The sequence below is a fragment of the Dermochelys coriacea genome, chromosome 10 (genome assembly GCF_009764565.3).
Source record: "Dermochelys coriacea isolate rDerCor1 chromosome 10, rDerCor1.pri.v4, whole genome shotgun sequence".
Classification (NCBI taxonomy): Eukaryota; Metazoa; Chordata; order Testudines; family Dermochelyidae; genus Dermochelys; species Dermochelys coriacea.
This window is the reverse complement of record NC_050077.1, coordinates 32,102,167-32,123,017: the sequence shown is the minus strand read 5'-3', so window position 1 is coordinate 32,123,017 and position 20,851 is coordinate 32,102,167. Positions and strand designations below refer to the sequence as shown.

Sequence of the window (20,851 nt, the reverse complement as noted above, 5' to 3'; positions counted from 1 at the left end):
GGCCATAGATGGAACCCATATCCCTACCTTGGCATCAGAGCACCAAGCCAGCGAGTACATAAACCACAAGGGGTACTTTTCAATAGTGCTGCAAGCACTGGTGGCTCACAAGGGACGTTTCACCATCATCGTGGGATGGCCAGGAAAGGTACATGACATTTGCATCTTCAGGAACTCTGGTCTGTTTCAACAGCTGCAGCAAGGGACTTTCTTCCCAGACCAGAAAATAACCGTTGGGGATGTTGAAATGCCTATAGTTATCCTTGGAGACCCAGCCTACCCCTTAATGCCATGGCTCATGAAGCCATACATAGGCAGCCTGGAGAGTAGTCAGGAGCTGTTCAACTACAGGCTGTGCAAGTGCAGAATGGTGGTAGAAAGTGCATTTGGACATTTAAAAGCACGCTGGTGCAGTTTACTGCCTCGGTTAGACCTCAGCAAAACCAATATTCCCACTGTTATTACTGCTTGCTGTGCGCTCCACAATATCTGTGAGAGTAAGGGGGAAGACGTTTATGGCGGGGTGGCAGGTTGAGGCAAAATCGCCTGGTTGCTGGTTACGCACAGCTAGACACCAGGGCGGTTAGAAGAGCACAGGAGGGTGCACTGCGCATCAGAGAAGCTTTGAAAACCAGTTTCATGACTGGCCAGGCTATGGTGTGAAAGTTCTATTTGTATCTCCCCACCTCCCTTCGATCACCGCTTGCAGAGGCAATAAAGTCATTGTTGCTTCAAATTCATGCATTCTTTATTAATTCGTCACACAAATAGGGGGATAATTACCAAGGTAGCCCAGGAGGGGTGGTGGAGGAGGGAAGGACAAGGCCACACAGCACTTTAAAAAAGTTTAAAACTTATTGAATGCCAGCCTTCTGTTACTTGGGCAATCCTCTGGGGTGGAGTGGCTGGAGACCCCCCCACCGCCTTCTTGGGCATCTGGGTGAGGAGGCTATGGAACTTGGGGAGGAGGGCGGTTGGTTATACAGGGGCTGTAGCGGCGGTCTGTGCTCCTGCTGCCTTTCCTGCAGCTCAACCATATGCTGGAGCATACTAGTTTGATCCTCCAGCAGCTTCAGCATTGAATCATGCCTCCTCTCATCACGCTGCCACCACCTTTCAGCTTCAGCCCTCTCTTCAACCCGCCACCTCTCCTCCCGGTCATTTTGTGCTTTCCTGCACTCTGACGTGGTCTGCCTCCATGCATTCGTCTGTGCTCTGTCAGTGTGGGAGGACAGCATGAGCTCAGAGAACATTTCATTGCGAGTGCATTTTTTTTTCCACTTTCTAATCTTCGCTAGCCTCTGGGAAGGACAAGATCCTGTGATCCTTGAAACATATGCAGCTGGTGGAGGAAAAAAAAGGGACAGTGGTATTTGAAAAGACATTTTATAGAACAATGGGTACTCTCTTTCACGGTAAACCTTGCTGTTAACATTACATACATAGCACATGTGCTTTCATTACAAGGTCGCATTTTGCCTCCCACCACCGCGTGGCTAACAGTGGGGAACATTTCTGTTCAGCCATAGGCAAACAGCCCAGCAGGAACGGGCACCTCTGAATGTCCCCTTAAGAAAAGCACCCTTTTTCAACCAGGTGACCATGAATGATATCACTCTCCAGAGGATAATAGAGAGAGAAAGAACGGATGTCGTTTGAACGCCAGCAAACATACACTGCAATGCTTTGTTCTACAATGATTCCCAAGTACGTGCTACTGGCCTGGAGTGGTAAAGTGTCCTACCATGGTGGATGGAATAAGGCTGCCCTCCCCAGAAACCTTTTGCAAAGGCTTTGGGAGTATATCCATGAATGCCAGGACAAATTAGTGATTGAACATGCTAGCTTTTAAACCTTGTATAGTATTTTAAAAGGTACACTCACCAGAGGTCCCTTCTCCACCTGGTGGGTCCGGGAGGCAACCTTGGGTGGGTTCGGGGGGTACTGGCTCCAGGTCCAGGGTGAGAAACAGTTCCTGGCTGTAGGGAAAACCGGTTTCTCCGCTTGTTTGCTGTGAGCGATCTACAACCTCCTCCTCATCGTCTTCCTCGTCCCCAAAACCTGCTTCCGTGTTGCCTCCATCTCCATTGAAGGAGTCAAACAACACGGCTGGGGTAGTGGTGGCTGAACCCCCTAAAATGCATGCAGCTTATCATAGAAGCGGCATGTTTGGGGCTCTGACCCGGAGCAGCCGTTTGCCTCTCTGGTAGGCTTGCCTCAGCTCCTTAAGTTTTACGCGGCACTGCTTCGGGTCCCTGTTATGGCCTCTGCCCTTCATGCCCTGGGAGATTTTCACAAATGTTTTGGCATTTCGAAAACTGGAACGTAGTTCTGATAGCACGGATTCTTCTCCTTATACAGCGATCAGATCTCGTACCTCCCGTTCGGTCCATGCTGGAGCTCTTTTGCGATTCTGGGACTCCGTCATGGTGACCCCTGTTGATGAGCTCTGCATGGTCACCTCTGCTGATGAGCTCTGCATGGTCACCTGCAGCTTGCCACATTGGCCAAACAGGAAATTGAAATTCAAAAGTTTGCAGGCCTTTTCCTGTCTACCTGGTCAGTGCATCTGAGTTGAGAGTGCTGTCCAGAGCGGTCAGGGATAGTTCTGGGAGGCCAATACCATCTAATTGCGTCCACAGTACCCCACATTCGACCCAGCAAAACCAATTTCAGCGCTAATCCCCTTGTCGGGGGTGGAGTAAGGAAATTGATTTTAAGATCCCTTTAAGTTGAAAAAAAGGGCTTCGTCATGTGGACGGGTGCAGGATTACATCGATTTAACGCTGCTAAATTCAACCTCAACGCCTAGCGTAGACCAGGGCTAAGAAAAGAACCATGTCTTACTCCCCTTGTTTGCACTGTCTGTCACTCCCATCCCTTGGCTGGTTGCGAGGGTATCAGTGTTTTGTAGCACACTTTCACAATTTCTTTGAAATTTAAGACCACATTTAGAATGGCAAAAGCTTATACAATCCTCAGCCCCTGACCTCTCTCTTTCTCTTTCAAATGCACCTTCCAATGCCTGGCCTTGCTTCCTAGACCTGAAAGGCCAACAAGACATGATCAGACACAAGATGGCTCATGGTAACTCAGGGAGTGCACTAGCACACAGAGCTAAGCACTGAGTGTCCATAGCCAAGGACTCCTTCAGAGTCTCCTGGGGCAGCAGGGCTCTGAACAGTCTACTGGCCTAAATATTACACCAGGGAGGTTCAACAGAGTAGTCACGCTGCCCAAGACAGACATGGAGATCAAACTCAAGTTTCTCTTGTCCAGTAACTAGGGGACACAGCTCCCAGGTGTGGGGTAAAAAGTTCAGCCCTAACCAAAATTTATAGGACGCAGCAGCCAGGAGGCTATTGTAGATACAGAGCACTTACGGTACAGCTATACTGATGTAAGAGACTGGCAGGATGGCTGCAGCTGGCTTAGGCTATGGGTCTATAAAACGGCTGTGTAGACATATGGGCTTGTGCTGGAGCCCAGGCTCTGAGACCCTGCCAGGAGGGTAGATCTCATAACCCAGGCTCCAACCCAAGCCTGAATGTCTATGCTGCAATTTTATAGCCCCGCGAGCCGAATCACCCGACCTGGGCTCCGAGACTGGAGGCCAAGGGTTTCTCATTGCAGTCTAGACATACCCTAAATGACTGGTGCTGGGAAGAGAGCATGGAGGCAGAGAATTAGCAGACAGTGCTCCCGTTTCTGCCCATGTGCATTGGAACAAGTGACCCGGGCCATTCTATGCCTGCAGGAGCGCAGGCTTCCTAACATTCAACAGTGTTCTGGGGGAGAAGAAGGTACCTCTTCACATGCTTCCCAAATTCTATTACTACTTCTTTCTACCCACAATTTCCTTGGTACCAGGGGAAGATGACCCCTTTGAGAGCAGTTTCACTTCTATTGGGAAAGAAGCAGAGCAGTGGGGGCTGTTTAACCTGTGCTGTTAAGTAATTCAAAAGGCTCTGGAAGCTTCATAAAGGGCCTGCTTAGAGCAGAACATATGCTGGGCTAGGGAAGCCTATTGAGAAAGTAGGGGAGCCTATTGTCAATAGGAAACATGACTGATACCTCAAAGCAGGAACTGACCTGGCCTGCACTCGAGGCACTGCAATTCGACAGGGTAATCATGGGTTTAATTTCTTGGCACACAGGGCCAGTTTTTCACTCAGCAACTCAGGCTAACAGTTTCCTGCTACAGACAGAGCTCCCTGGTCTGCAGAAAAACAGCTTGAGAGTGTAAATTAAAGAAAGGGGACCTGCTCTCACTCAACTCAATGGGGCGATAACTGGAGCCCAAGGAGAACCATTCCAATAACATCCTTTAATTTTTCACACCCAGTTAATGCTTTTATCCAGAGGGATCAGGTGTACGGTACAGTTGGTAGTGGTACTGTCAGACTCTGGGGGCACTGTGTTTATGGGGGGTGGATAGTAGAACTTCTACTTCTGGCTCTGCTACTGACCTGCAGGGTGACCACGCGCCAGTCACTGCACCTCTCTGTGCCCAATTTCCCCATCTGTACAATGGGATCATGATGCTTACTTTCCTTGTAAAGCACTTTCAGATGACGAGTGCTATACCAGAGCTAGGTAATATTATATTTGCTGTCTCTGGGTTATTTGATTTGTTCTGGGGAATTGAGGGAGGTCTCTTTATTTATCATGTTGATTTAAGATTGCCAAGGGCACGCATGGGACAGGCACTTTTGGAGTTTACAAACACACAAGGAAGTCAATAGCTATTGGAGAGCATCAGCAGCTCTTCCAGTTCTCCCCACCCCTGCTTTGACCCCAGCCAATAGATCTCAAAGTTGCTGGGAGCATCATCACAGAGCAGCCTTGGGTGAAGTAGGGGGTCAGGATGACTCAGACTTGAAAAATAAACTAGGCTGTGAGTTCTTGTCCTTTCTCCCTTCCTGGGACTGTTCCACCTGCCCTACTGCTCCCCCTCTTCCCAGAAACTCTATTGGGGGCTTTTGAGATTAGCTTGTAGTTCATTGAACACTTTATAAACAAAATAAACATTTAAAGCAGCCACTGCCTGTAAGCATCAGGGGATCTGGTTGGGGGGAAAAACAGGTAGACAGGCATATGGGGAGATGGAAGAGCCACACAAGTGTCTGCACCAGTTTAAATGAACCTGAAAAATACTTCAGCTAAACATGCACAAATTGTGTGTAGACAAGGCCTTTGCCATTTCTTGGATCATCTCCATCCTCCCCTAAGAATAGCTAAAGGCACTGAAATAATTCCTTAGGCTCCTTGGGGTGATTTGATTTTGAACAGGTTAATGCTAGAGATCTACTGGATAGGTGCTAAGCACAGCTGTTAGTGCAGGGGGACTGAGCAGAGCCAGGCAGCAGCTGGGAGCAGAGCCAGTGGGTGCAGGCCAGCACCATAAAATCATAGACAATTAGGGTTGGAAGGGACCTCAGGTCATCTAGTCCAACCCCCTGCTCAAAGCAGGACCAACCCCAACTAAATCATCCAGAGTTTGGATCTGACAGAACCTGAGGAGGGAACAGCCTTTCTGCAGTTTTAATGTCAGTTTCTGAACCTGACGTGACAGGCTCTGCTCCCAGCTTCTGTGTGGGGCAATGTCAATCAATCTACACCTGGCTTATTCTGTCAGTTTCATTTGGTAAACTGGTGCAAACCCCAGCCAGTGAACCAATTTTCAATACAATTGTAGAAATCCAGTGTAACCTGTGTGTAGACAAACATCACAGATGGCTTCCCTTTCACATGACCTTTTAGACAAGCATTCAAAGAACCCAGCTCTCTGTGCTGCATGTTGTACAAACACAGTAAGGGACAATCCCTGCCCCCAAAGAATTCACAGTCTAGGTCGGTCATGAGACACATGGGGATGAAATCAGGCATGGGGAAGGACAGAATAACCATAATAGGAGTTTGTTCTCATGTAGTCTAGCTACTTGCACAGAGCAGCTCAGCATCTGCTAGCTACATCCAGAGGACAGGTCAGGCCAGGCCAGGCCAGTGGGATTCAAAGGGAAATGCAGAGAAAACAGATGAATTGAGACAAACCATTGTGAGCAGAACTACACTGTACACAGGGAAGCCGTTGCAAAGAACAATAAATTCCTAGGCAGGTGAAAGGCAATGCCCTTCCCCCTACCCATGAGTGAGTGAGGGGGTAATGCCAGGGCCAGCTCCCCCACCAGTTACAGCTCATCAGCGATTAGTGAGATGGTGTTCGCTTGGCCCAGGTATGGTGCAGCTGTATGATTAGAACCCTGCGTGGATATAAAATTTGTATCTGCGTCTGATCTGTGATCCACAAACATGATCCACAGATATAAAGCGAAAAGAAAAGGAGTACTTGTGGCACCTTAGAGACTAACAAATTTATTTGAGCATAAGCTTTCGTGAGCTACAGCTCATCCGATGAAGTGAGCTGTACTCCACAAGTACTCCTTTTCTTTTTGCGAATACAGACTAACACGGCTGCTACTCTGAAACCAGATATAAAGCAAGTATCTGCAGATTTGCAGGGCTCTAAGTATGATGAGTTGTCTCGCTATTTAAAATAAGGGAAACGCCACTTTCTTTGCTCATGCCTTCAGTTGGGCTGGCTTCCTCATGACATCATCCCTAGGAATGGTACATCCCTGCTGGGAAAGTTTGTTCATTTGGCTCTTAGAAATTCCCCTTTGGCTCTCAGATCAGAATCTGATTTCCAGCTGTGTGCTGGAGGTCTAACGGGCTCTGTCTATCCCCCACCACCAGAAGTGCACTGTGCCAGGGAGGGAGGGTGGCAGCATTAGCGTGGGGTTGGTTAACCCACCAAACAGCATGCCAGATGAGGGTGGGGCTAGAGTATAGATGTACCAAGACCTGGCTCCCAGTGATCATCAGCAACTTGAACAAACACTGCAAACAATGAGGGAGTAGCCACGGAAGCCCGAAAAATAATACTGTCAAAGGATAACCAAGGCCAAACATAAACCTTAAAGGAGCAGCTTCCTTAAAACAGCCTGTGCCAGCAATGACTGCAAATTGCCTTGAGTGCAATAGGGTGTCAGCCCACTCTGGGCTCTCCAGGGCATCGGAGACTCTGCTTTACCCAGCTATTGGAGTTGTTAGAGAGAGAGAGCACAAAGGTTAGATCAACTACCATACAAACTCCACTAGGTAACCAGTGGCAACTCAATGCAGAATACAGCAGACAGCTAATGCTCCATTAAAAACAATGTTGGGTGGGTCTGAAGAGAGGGTTCAAATCATGTGTCAATTATCTCCTTATTTCCAAATGCCGAGTAGTGGGGTCCCAAAAAAATCTTGCGGCATGGACTGTGTCTTTGTTCTTTGTACAGTGCCTATAGTACAATGAGGCCCTTGTCTTAGACCACAATACAAATAAATCTATTTATGAACACCTTGACCACAAATTACTTAAATGGACACTGTCAACTTAAACATCACACTTCCTGTTTTTTTACTGGGTTATAAGCAGCTCGCTAGGGCACTGTCTGGGCCATCCTGTGGTCAGCATTGATTTTTTGGAAACCACTGTAACACAGAGTAAGCATTCAGTTTGTTTCCTTTGTGCATGTGCTTATCACCAGTGCTACTGGCTCCCTTGTAAACACACACTCCTCATTCTTGTGGGTCCTTCTGATTTTGTAAGATAGGAAAACATGACCGAAAATCAGTCATTGGCAGAGGGACCACTAGCAGGAGCAGAATCTGGAACAGCCATGATTAAGTCATGGTTTGACTGACTAGATTTCAAGTTGATGGTGTTTTGTACACATAAAATTGAAGGTTTCAGAGCAGCATCCGTGTTAGTCTGTATTCGCAAAAAGAAAAAGGAGTAATTGTGACACCTTAGAGACCAACAAATTTATTTGAGCATAAGCTTTCGTGAGCTACAGCTCACTTCATCGGATGCATTCAGTGGAAAATACAGTGGGGAGATTTATATACACAGGGAACATGAAACAATGGGTGTTATCATACACACTGTAAGGAGAGTGATCACTTAATATGAGCTAAGGGGGGGGGAAAGAGGGAAATAACATGGGGAAATAGTTTTGAATAGAGACTGGGACACAGAGTAAAACTCTGTACACCAAATGCATCCGATGAAGTGAGCTGTAGCTCACGAAAGCTTATGCTCTAATAAATTTGTTAGTCTCTAAGGTGCCACAAGTACTCCTTTTCTTTTTGCGAATACAGACTAACACGGCTGCTACTCTGAAAAGAGTAAAACTATTTCCCCATGTTATTCTCTCCCTCCCCCCCCCCCCCAGACGTTCTTGTCAACTGCTGGAAATGGCCCACCTTGATTATCACTACAAAAGGTTTTCTTCCTCCCCCCTCCCCTCCTGCTGGTAATAGCTCATCTTAAGTGATCACTCTCCTTACAAAAAGAAAAGGAGTACCCGTGGCACCTTAGAGACTAACAAATTTATTAGAGCATAAGCTTTCGTGAGCTACAGCTCACTTCATCCGATGCATTTGGTGTACAGAGTTTTACTCTGTGTCCCAGTCTCTATTCAAAACTATTTCCCCATGTTTTAGCTCACGAAAGCTTATGCTCTAATAAATTTGTTAGTCTCTCAGGTGCCACAAGCCACAAGTACTCCTTTTCTTTTTGCGAATACAGACTAACACGGCTGCTACTTTGAAACTTTACATAGAAAGAAGCTGAAGCACCTCACAGAGAGAAAACAAAGGAGACTCCATTAGCTGACACCATTACTGGATTTCTCTACACTAGGTTAAGTACCTAAAAACTCTTAACACATAGGCAATCCAATTGACAGCATATCTCATGGACAAGCCCAGGCACAAATTCAACCCAGACAGGTAGTCACAAACATCAGAACAATTCCTTTTCCCCCATATCTAAGATTGGAAGGAAATGGTCCTATTTCAATGAACCTCTCTGGACATGGCCATGTTAAAACCTGCCACCCTCTGCATCTTGACCCAGGGCAGAGTCACTGCTGAGGGCAAGGGACTTTCACGCAATGTGAAAATTAGAACAATGTGGATGGCAGGGACAAGGGGCATTAACATGATCAGGCATGAACTATGCAACAACCCGCTGCAGAGAATGACAAAAGCAAAAACCAGAAGACCCAGTTCTGTCCTGTTTATCACCAGTCCTGTTCACTCCAAGGGCAAAGTGCTAAAGAAGGAGTGGCTAGAACAACTGTCAATAGGGGCTAGGCTCTGTAGTCAAAGAAACCTTTGGCATCCGATGAAGTGAGCTGTAGCTCACGAAAGCTTATGCTCTAATAAATTTGTTAGTCTCTAAGGTGCCACAAGTACTCCTTTTCTTTTTGCAAATACAGACTAACGCGGCTGCTACTCTGAAAGAAACCTTTGTAACCTTTTGTCCATGAGAATCATAAGGAGTCAAGTCAGTCCTGCCACTTTCAATCTTAGTTTCTAATTATGTTTATTTTACTCTGTTTTGAGCTGCCTTTATTACAAGCAATGGCATAGTGCAGTTTGCTTTCCATTGCTCTGTAATGGATTCAGAGACTACCCCGTCTGCTCTTTCAGCTGGGACTCACAGCTCTGCAGGAGTTAAAACACAAATATTTGAACAATGAGCCATACTAAGGGATGGCAGCCACAAGACAGGCGTGGGTTGATTACTCCAGCAAATGCCATGCTGGGAGGGTTGGAGCCCTAGGACAGAACTTTCACAGCATCACTGACATGCTTCCCTAACTGAGGAAGTTGAGTTGGAGAATGGCCTCTGGCAGTAGGGAAGGTATGCATGATCCAACTCGGCATGGGTGGGGAAGGATCTTGTACTGAAACCTGGCCTCTAGGAAAGGAAGTATGTGGTCTCAGCAGGATGCATGCTTCTCCCAAACAGCACCAGAACGCATTCCCAGGATGCAGGCCAGCTGAGGTTGCAATGGGGGAGGTTTAGATTGGATATTAGGAAAAACTTTTTCACTAAGAGGGTGGTGAAACACTGGAATGCGTTACCTAGGGAGGTGGTAGAATCTCCTTCCTTAGAGGTTTTTAAGGTCAGGCTTGACAAAGCCCTGGCTAGGATGATTTAACTGGGACTTGGTCCTGCTTTGAGCAGGGGGTTGGACTAGATGACCTTCTGGGGTCCCTTCCAACCCTGATATTCTTTGATTCTTTGATTCTATGAGCAGTCAGCTGAGGAGTGCGATAGCCCACTTTTGGAGGGGACTTTCAAGTAGAATGTGTCCGAGGAAGCACCTCAGATGTGGCCTGTCACCACGATTTTTTGGATAATTCTCTTCTGAGGCTTCTCAGACAAGCCAATTTGTAGCCAGGATAGGGCAAAAAAGACAATTTTGAAAAGTTTTCAAAATGGCATTCCATATTGTTAGAACAGCTTGTCCACCTAAGCAGGAGTATGTGGAAAGTCTCTTAAGTGATCTTGATGCAAAGGGGACTTGCCTTTTTAGACTCATCCAGCTCCCGGATCCTCAGCATGGGTCATCTTCGCCACTGCTTAAATGCCCCTTACACAGGCAGAGCAAAAAAATGTCCTAAAATCTTGTTAATTCCATTTCACTGATGAACTCACATATAGAACCAGCGACCAGTGAGGAAGTCAAAAGCCAGGTCTGTTGTGCCAGTCCTCTATTGTTCCACTTCCACCCCTTGCGAACAGCACAAGGCACCTGAGAATGATTCATTGACCATGGAATTTGACTATACTAAACAGAGACTCAACTGATAGAGCATATGGATCGAATGCTTTTGACTTTAACCCACCTTGTGTCCCAAATATCCTGGGACCAACATGCCTACAACCAACACCGCAAACAACTTTCCTAGATAGCCATTTCCCATTGATTCTGAAAAGTCCGCCTGATGCCTACACATATAGAGGAGGCAGTGTTGAGGATCAGAATGAAATCTTACACATACACACACACACACACACACAATTCTGCAGCTTTGAAATTATGTAATATATAAACATTTAGAGAGCTTCTGGCAGTGCTAATTAAAATAGATTATAGATTGAATACTCCACACCTGAGCATAGCCATTATATGAACAACATACCCTCATATCTCAATGTCTGTACTTTGACCCATCAACCTTTTAACCCCAATAGGGGATACTGCAGATTATGTATTCCTTACACCACCCAATTTTAAACCAAATTTCGCACCCCTTGATAATCTGTACATTATTTCCTGATAACCAAAACCTCCTATGCTTAAACTCTGTACCGTTCACTTTTTTTAAAATCATCTTAATAACATTTAAATCTGAATGACCTTCCTAGGCAGTACATTCAGTCTAACATATTTAATGCAGGCAGCAGAATTTGCCAGGTAAAGAATTTGCCAGCACATGCAAGAGCTGGAAAGAGATCATGATTTGCCCATAGATGCAACTGCTAAATAAATCTGTTAGTCTCTAAGGTGCCACAAGTACTCCTGTTGTTCTTGTGGATACAGACTAACAGGGCTGCTACTCTGAAACCTGCTAATTGAGAGTGAGGCAGGCTGTACAAGCCAATCGCCATCACCAAATTCCACCAATACTCACAGCATTGGTACAGAAATATCTAGCTGTGATAATTCCACAGGGCCAGGTGTTCAGAAATTTCACCCTCTTCCAGGAAGGAAGACCACAGCATATGGGACCCTAAGTCAGGAGAAAGCCACAAACACAAGGACCAAGAGCTCAGCCAACGCAGCAGCGCACTCAGCTCCTCGCATGCAGCTCTCCAGTGATGACGTGAATAATGGCCCCAGTTTCAAGGGCTGAAATTAGGAGCCACCTCCAACACTCAATTTCTATAGGGTCCGCCAACTGGAGCACGGAGAGACAGAAGGAAAGAGAACAGACACTGCGCAAACTGCTAAGTCCGCTGAGCCAGCTCAGAACCCAGAGCAGTGACCCCTGGATTCTCACTGCACAGCTGGTCAACAAGCTCTAGACAGATTTCAGAGTAGCAGCCCTGTTAGTCTGTATTCGCAAAAAGAAAAGGAGGACTTGTGGCACCTTAGAGACTAACACATTTATTAGAGCATAAGCTTTCGTGAGCTACAGCTCACGAAAGCTTATGCTCGAATAAATGTGTTAGTCTCTAAGGTGCCACAAATACTCCAAGCTCTAGACCGAGCGCCCAGCAGGCCGCCAGCTGCCCTGTTTCCAAGCTTAGGCTGCCCTGGCGGCTGCTGAGGCCGGGAAGCAGCACGAGAGAGGCTGACTCCCCTCCTCCAGCCATGGAGAGAGGAGACGCAGGCACCGCTAAGGGGAGGATTCAAGCTATGTCCATTGCCCCCGCCCCCCCAACCCCGGCATTAGTTTGGTGCCGTCAGCTCCGCTCCTGCACAGCCTGGCCCGCTTCCTGCATCCGCCGCCCCCCGCTGTCCTTCGGGAAGCGGGGAAAGCGACAAGGGGCCGCGGTGGCCAGGGCCAGGCTCTGGGACGCTCCGGCTCTCCATACGGGCGGGCCTAGCGCACGGGCTCCCCCTCCCCGGGGCTGCCCTCGTAGTCGCCAAGCTCCCGGCCCCCTAAGGGTGGTGCCGCACCGACTTCCCAGGACAGGTCTCTGGAGTAGCCCGCGGGCGCACCCCGGTGCCCAGGGTGCTACCCGGGCCCTGCCCGCCCCTGCTGTGCGCCGGGGCGCGGGGCAGCAGGGGGCGCCGGGCTCTGCCCCACAAGGTGAGACCCTGCCGGGCGGGGGGTCTCAGCTCCGCCCCGCTCACTCACCGCCGGGCCGGCTGCTGCTGCTGCCGCCGGCGGCGGCGGCGGGAAGCGAGAGAAGCTGCAGCAGCCGCAGGAGGAGGAGCCCGAGCGCTGGGCCCGCTGTCCGCACCATGGCACCGGCTGCGCTATCCCGGCATCGCCGCCCGGGACTGCGGACTCCTTCCGCCGCGGGCCCCCATCGCCGCCCTTAGGCTCCTTGGCCGCTGAGTCCCGCCCCGCCGGCTTCCGCGGCCTGGCCCGGCCCCGCCCGAGGGGAAGGGCCCAGCCTCAGGCCGGCCGCGTTGGGGAGCCTCCTCTAGCCCGTGCGAGAGGGACCGGAACGACCCCCCACCACACACCCCCCCTTACCTCGGAGTGACCCCCCCAGACACCTCCCAAGCGGGAGTGACCCCCTCAGAGACTTCCCTAGCCCCAAGAGAGTTCCCTGTACACCCCGCCTCTGGAGCCCTCCCCAGAATGACCCATCCCCCCACAGTTCTCTAGGATGCACCCCATAACCCTGAAAAGGCTCCTGGAGCTGGGGGCAGGACTCTGGCGATTACTGCTGGGGCTGGATGCCGATGTAAAATAGGTAGAGCAATTTTGTAGCTTAGACATGCCTCTCATTCAGTTTTCAAGTGGCTTTAATTTGATTTATTTTAAGTCGCAGTGAAACGGATAGGCTGCTTTAATTCTGATTGAGAATGTCCACACAGAGGTTTACTGCAGTTTAATCCAGTTTAAATTCACACCTTTAATTAATTCAAAGATTAATTTTCTAGTGTGCCCCTGTATAGACAAGCCCTTAAAATATAGGAGGACTTGTGGCACCTTAGAGACTAACATTTTTTAGAGCATAATCTTTCATGGGCTTCATCGGATGCATAGAATGGAACATACAGTAAGAAGATATACACATAAAGATAAATTGGAAGTTACCATACAAACTGAGATGCTAATTAGTTAAGATGAGCCAATATCAGCAGGAGAAAAAAACTTTTGTGGTGATAATCAAGATGGCCCATTTAGACAGTTGACAAGAAGGTGTGAGGATACTTAGCTTAAGGAAATAGATTCAATATGTGTAATGACCCAGCCACTCCCAGTCACTATTCAGACCCAAGTTAATGGTATCTAGTTTGCATATTAATTCAAGCTCATATCAATACCCACCTGCTGAAGTAAAGAAACAAATTGACAGAGCCAGAAGAGTACCCAGAAGTAACCTACTACAGGACAGGCCCTACAAAGACAATAACAATGCCACTAGCCATCACGTTCAGCCCCCAACTAAAATCTCTCCAACGTATCATCAAGGATCTACAACCTATCCTGAAGGACGACCCATCACTCTCACTGATCTTGGGAGACAGGCCAGTGCTTACAGACAGCCCCCCAACCTGAAGCAAATACTCACCAGCAACCACACACCACACAACAGAACCACCAACCCAGGAACCTATCCTTGCAACAAAGCCCGTTGCCAACTCTGTCCACATATCTATTCAGGGGACACCATCATAGGGCCTAATCACATCAGCCACGCTCCGATGAAGTGAGCTGTAGCTCACGAAAGCTTATGCTCAAATAAATTTGTTAGTCTCTAAGGTGCCACAAGTACTCCTTTTCTTTTTATCAGAGGCTCGTTCACCTGCACATCTACCAATGTGATATATGCCATCATGTGCCAGCAATGCCCCTCTGCCATGTACGTTGTCCAAACTGGACAGTCTCTCTGTAACAGACATCAAGAATTATAACATTCAAAAACCAGTCGGAGAACACTTCAATCTCTTTGGTCACTTGATTACAGACCTAAAAGTGGTAATTCTTCAACAAAAAAAAACTTCAAAAACAGACTCCAACGAGAGACTGCTGAATTGGAATTAATTTGGAAATTGGATACAATTAATTTAGGCTTGAATAAAGACTGGGAGTGGATGGGTCATTACACAAAGCAAAACTATTTCCCCCTCCCCCGTTCCTCACACGTTCTTGTCAACTGCTGGAAATGGCCCACATTGATTATCACTACAAAAGGTTCCTCCCACCACCTCCAAACCCCGCTCTCCTGCTGGTAATAGCTCACCTCACCCCACTGTATTTTCCACTGAATACATCCGACGAAGTGAGCTGTAGCTCAGGAAAGCTTATGCTCAAATAAATTTGTTAGTCTCCACAGTGCCACAAGTCCTCCTTTTCTTTTTGCGGATACAGACTAACACGGCTGCTACTCTGAAACCTCTCATTTAAATTAAAATGATTTAAATCACCAATATTAATCATGATTTACCTGAGCAAGCAAGAAACCTTGATTTAACTAAGAATTGTGTTTTGCATTTGTACATTTTAGTTATTTTCCTAAAGAAAGGTTGATTCTCATTAGTTGGTAATCTCTAAACTGTTAATTTGCAACTATATATGCCTTTACACTAAATTTGGTAAAAAGAAAAAGGAGTACCTGTGGCACCTTAGAGGCTAACAAATTTATTTGAGCATAAGCTTTTGTGAGCTACAGCTCACTTCATCGGATAGCCGATGAAGTGAGCTGTAGCTCACAAAAGATTATGCTCAAATAAATGTGTTAGTCTCCACGGTGCCACAAGTACTCCTTTTCTGTTTGCGGATACAGACTAACACGGCTGCTACTCAAACTAAATTTGGTGCTTCTTTTTGCTAACCAGGATAATACACTATATCAGTACACATTTAAGCAATTTACATTTTTATGTTAGAAAATGTTGAATGATATATTTCTTATTTACTCTAGATTATGTTAAATATTTACTTGTGATTTTTGCCAAGCTCTGGATAGAAATTCAAGTTCACTTAAAGCACAAAAACAGCATTAATTTTTTAAAATTTAAATAAAAATACCTTAAATTTGATGGAAAAAAGTTTATCAAAGTATGTTTTGCATTTAAAAATTATTTATTAAAGAAAGGATTGCTATATTTAGTTAGTAAATTTCAATTATTTCTGGACACCATGTCTTTAAATATTTTAATGGTAGTCAAGCTCATCCTCCCACACCTCATTTTTATTAATAGATTGGAAGAGAAAAATGACTTTCCTGCTTTTTCAACTCAATTGTTTTCTCAATGTTGAATGAATTAGTCATTGAACTGATCTAATTGAATAAACTGAAGTGAAGAAAATATTTTCTGCACCTGCAGAAGAGGCTAGTACTGTCAAAAGCTGGGTTCACTCATCAACTATAGTTCCATGTGCTTAGCCAACAAGTTCCAGCAGTTTAGTGTGTTCTTTAAAATTGGGCAACAAACATGGATTGGTTAATGTTATTTTTGTATTTAATTTACATTGTTTTAATAGATTATAATAAGTTTAGGCCTTAATATAGGTTGTCATATAATATAACTTAACATAGCTGCTTATAATGTAAGTAGATTTTTTTTTTAAATTAACCTGTTTTTGAAAATCTGTTTTTTTTTTTTTTTAAATATTTAAATAAATATTTACCCACCTTGGCTCAGGCTTTGGGGAAATTTCTCTGGCCTACTTCCAAAAATATCTTAGGGCCATTGGTGTGGCCAGGGCTCTCAGGGCCATTAGTGCCATGGCTAAGGCAATCAAATTCTGGAAAGGTTAGAGGTGGTACTGGAGAGTTCAGTTCTGCCCAGAGAAGCAGAGTAGATGACTGCTCTTGCACTTCTGAATGTGGGTCCTGCCAGAATTCACATGAAATCAGATTTCCCCACCCTCCATTTAAAATAAATAAATTAAATAAAATAAAAGTCAAACAAACATTCTTAGATGCTAATATTTGTTTGACTGGCAGAGAGCTCGGGTTATGTGCAGAAGATGCTGGAGACAACCAGGAGAACAGCCCCAAATTTTTTTTGTGGGTAGCAAGTAGAGCTCACATTAAACCCCTTCTCTGCCCAAATGCAGGAAGTTGGGTGATGAGGCTGGGGAACCTGCCAGGTGACAGCCCAGATTCACCAACTGTCATTTCTATGTAGGTTCACTTGGGAGTCCCAGTTGCTCAGTATGGTGTGAGGGGAACCGTGGCGGTTTTACAACTTTGAAGAAAGACAGACTGGAGTCGTAGGTGGTATAACCCCTCTCTGATAGTGTCAGGGAAAGGTGGGTGATTATTGGGGTGTCCCCCACTCAGCATCAAGGGAGATGTGTGATTAGAGTCTATTCCTGCTGTGACCCAGGAACCTCTTGAAGCTAACTGGCAGAGGGCACAGGGGGTGCATGGGGTTTTACAAGGATCCCTGGGTCAGTTATATGCATACTTCACTAAGAAGTGGCATGCGAGATCTCAGAGAGCCAGTAAGACACTAGTCATCATAAACATTGTGAAATTTAGGTAAGGATAATATGTAAGGAGCTATGTACCTACACTGGAAATTACGACCTTCAGGTCTGAGTTAAAGAAGGTCACTAAACGTTGCTTTTTTTAAGACAGACAGGCAACACTCAGCTGTCTAGTTATATGCAAATTTTGTATTCTCTAGTTCACCGTGGATCCATATCTACATCCTAAGACATCTACTAATCAAGATTAACAAATGAACAAGAGATTACAAAATCTACAAAGAACACACAGCTGAAGGGTGTCCGGTTTATGAATGAAAATCAAAGGACTGTATGATATATCTGCAGTTACAAAGGGACACCCTCGCATCTTTCACCTAGAAAGTAACCCGACTTTGGGTTTGCACCTTGAATAGAAGATCACAGCCAAGCCTGGCTGTAATATGCTGGAAGGCTTCTGGGTGAGCTTTAGCTCTTAGGACATAATGTCTTATTGGTTAAATTTAGGCTCTGAGTGTTATGATTTTATCTTATCCTTTGTTTCCAATACTTCTGATTGCTATCATTTGAATCTCTGTACTTTGTTAAATAAATGTAGACTTCTTTATAGAGAAAGGAAGTGTAAGTGCTGTATTAAGCAGAACTGCGTTTTGCAATGTCACTGGAAAGACTGGGTGTACTGTCCCTTTGGGAACAGAGGATGTTTTGAAAGTGTCCAGTGGACCAGGGGCTGGACTCTCCAGACAGATCATAGAATATTAGGGTTGGAAGAAACCTCAGGAGATCTAGTCCAATCCCTTGCTCAAAGCAGGACCAACACCAACTAAATCATCCCAGCCAGGGCTGTGTCAAGCTGGGCCTTAACCTCTAAGGATGGAGATTCCGCTACCTGCCCAGGTAACCCATTCCAGTGCTTCTTGTGAAATAGTGTTTCTTAATATCCAACCTAGACCTCCCCCCCCCCCGCAACGTGAGACCATTGCTTCTTGTTCTGTCACCTGCCACCACTGAGAACACCCTAGCTCTATCATCTTTGGAACCCCCCTTCAGGTAGTTGAAGGTTGCTCTCAAATCCCCCCTCACTCTTCTGCAGACTAAATAACCCCAGTGCCCCAGCCTCCTAATCATTTTCGTTGCCCTCCACTTGATTCTCTCCAATTTGTCCACATCCCTTCTGTAGTGGGGGGACCAAAACTGGACACAATACTCCAGGTGTGGCCTCACCAGTGCCGAATAGAGGGGAATAATCACTTCCCGCAGTCTGCTGGCAATGCTCCTACTAATACAGCCCAATATGCCATTGACCTTCTTGGGGCACACTGCTGACTCATATCCAGCTTCTCATCCGCTATAATCCCCAGATCCTTCTCTGCAGAACTGCTGCTTAGATAGTTGGTCCTCAGCGTGTAGCAGTGCATGGGATTCTTCCTTCCTAAGTGCAGGACTCTGCACTTGTCCGTGTTGAACCTCATCAGATTTCTTTTGGCCCAATCCTCCAATTTGTCTAGGTCACTCTGGACCCTCTCCCTACCCTCCAGCATATCTACCTCTCCCTCCAGCTTAGTGTCATCTGCGAACTTGCTGACGGTGAAATTCATCCCATCATCCAGATCATTAATAAAGATGTTGAACAAAACCAGCCCCAGGACTGACCCCTGGGGCACTCCTCTTGATACCGGCTGCCAACTAGACATCAAGCCATTGATCACTACCTGTTGAGCCTGACAATCTAGCCAACTTTCTATCCACCTTATAGTCCATTCATCCAATCCATGTGTCTTTAACTTGCTGGCAAGAATACTGTGGGAGACCATATCAAAAGCTTTGCTAAAGTCAAGATATATCACATCCACTGCTTTCCCCATATCCACAGAGCCAGTTATCTCATCATAGAGGGCAATCAGGTTGGTCAGGCATGACTTGCCCTTGGTGAATCCATGTTGACTTGTCCTGATCACCTTCCTCTCCTCCAAGTGCTTCAAAATGGATTCCTTGAGGACCTGCTCCATGATTTTGCCAGGGACTGAAGTGAGGCTGACCAGTCTGTAGTTCCCTGGGTTCTCTTTCTTTCCTTTTTTAAATATGGACACTACATTTCCCCTTTTTCCTATAGTCTGGGACCTCCCCCGATCACCACGAATTTTCAAAGATAATGGCCAATGGCTCTGCAATCACATCAGCCAACTCCCTCAGCACCCTTGGATGCATTAGATCTGGACCCATGGATTTGTGCATGTCCAGGTTTTCTAAATTGTCCTTAACCTGTTCTTTCATGACTGAAGGCTGCTCACCTCCTCCCCATACCGTGTTGCCAAGTGCAGCAGTCTGAGAGCAGACCTTGTCTGTGAAGACCAAGGCAAAAAAAAAAAAAATCATTGAGTACTTCAGCTTTTCCCACATCATCTGTCACTATGTTGCCTCCCCCGTTCAGTAAGGGTCCCACACTTTCCCTGACCTTCTTGTTGCTAACATACCTGTAGATGCTCAGGGGACTCAGATGTTGGAATGTGTCCATCCTTAATCTGTAAAGAGAGCAGGGCTGGAAGAGGCTGAAGGGCAGTGCTTGTGCTGCCCGAGGCTGGAGGTGTCAGGGACTAGACAAGAATTCCTTACTCTAAGACAGTGGTTCTCAACCTATTTACCATTGTGGGCTGCATATGTGGCCCATAATGTGTTATGTGGGCCACATCCAATACTACCTCTATGGCCCTGAGGATGTCACATGGGCTGCAGCTCTATGCTAACTGGGCCACAAGTGGCCCGTGGTCCACAGGTTGAGAACCACTACTCTAAGGACAAGTGGTAGGGAGGTGCCCCTCTGCCATATACATTGGCCAAATCGGACAGTCTCTACGCAAAAGAATAAATGGACACAAATCAGACGTCAAGAATTATAACATTCAAGACCCAGTCGGAGAACACTTCAACTTCCCTGGACACTCAATTACAGACCTAAAGTGGCAATTCTCCAACAAAAAAACTTCAAAAACAGACTCCAATGAGAAACTGCAGACCTGGAATTAATTTGCAAACTAGACACCATTAAATTAGCCTTGAATAAAGACTGGGAGTGAATGAGTCCAGGGGCAGCTCTACCAATTTTGCCACCCCAAGCAGTCGCCGCTGAATTGCCGCTGCCGCCCAAAAGCCTCCGCAGTGGGAAGAGCAGCAGATCTGCTGCCGAATTGCCGCTGCGGGACATGGACTGCCGCCCCATTCTGAATGCCGCCCCAAGCACCTGCTTGGAAAGCTGGTGCCTGGAGCGGGCTCTAGATGAGTCATTACACAAACTAAAAACTATTTCCCCATGCATCCGATGAAGTGAGCTGTAGCTCACGAAAGCTTATGCTCTAATAAATTTGTTAGTCTAAGGTGCTACAAGTACTCCTTTTCTTATTTCCCCATGCTAATTTCTCCCCTACTGTTACTCACACCTTCTTGTCAACTGTTTGAAATGGGTCATCCTGATTATCACTACACAAGTTTTTTTTTCCTGCTGATAATAGTCCACCTTAATTGATTAGTGTTGTTACAGTTGGTATGGCAACCCTCATTTTTTCATATTCTCTGTGTGTGTGTGTGTGTGTGTATAGATAGATAGATAGATAGATAGTGGCAAATTGCCAGCACTACTTCAATGGGTCTCACGCTTTCTCTTCTTGGGGAGGGTTCAGGGCACCATTTCTCTCCCCTGAACTGGGATATTACCTGCCCCACTAGTGTCCTAGAGGAGAGGAGTCGATAGGGAGGGACCCGGGCCGACCTTCTACTGCGGGTCCCAGCCCAGGGATAGCAGTAAACCACTTGAACTAGCAGTTTCTTCCCCTTGGCTACTTCCCTCTCCTGCCCTTCAGCTTGTGGGGCTTCCTGCCCT

At 46.5% G+C, this 20,851-nt stretch overlaps 1 protein-coding gene and 1 long non-coding RNA gene across 6 annotated transcripts in view; both read right to left on the bottom strand.

The window, feature by feature from the left end:
- PGAP6 (post-glycosylphosphatidylinositol attachment to proteins 6) overlaps positions 1 to 20,851 on the bottom strand; it is a 76,573-nt gene that overhangs the window by 28,764 nt on the left and 26,958 nt on the right. Inside the window, exons 1-2 of one of the 5 annotated variants that reach the window (XM_043493540.1) lie at positions 12,715 to 12,928; positions 12,622 to 12,629 (exon numbers count right to left, since the gene is read on the bottom strand). The exons of 1 other annotated variant lie outside the window; for it this stretch is intronic. In XM_043493540.1, coding sequence (XP_043349475.1) covers positions 12,622 to 12,629; positions 12,715 to 12,823 — 117 coding nt within the window. In that variant the 5' untranslated portion in view covers positions 12,824 to 12,928. Of the gene's footprint in view, positions 1 to 12,621; positions 12,630 to 12,714; positions 12,941 to 20,851 lie in introns of those variants that run through there. 3 more of the 5 variants (XM_043493542.1, XM_038420498.2, XM_043493541.1) reach the window with 3 other exon arrangements.
- LOC122456037 overlaps positions 14,490 to 20,851 on the bottom strand; it is a 31,505-nt gene continuing 25,143 nt past the window's right edge. The window contains exons 2-3 of the long non-coding RNA XR_006274649.1: positions 18,122 to 18,127; positions 14,490 to 14,505 (exon numbers count right to left, since the gene is read on the bottom strand). This is a non-coding gene — a long non-coding RNA (uncharacterized LOC122456037). The remainder of the gene's footprint in view (positions 14,506 to 18,121; positions 18,128 to 20,851) is intronic.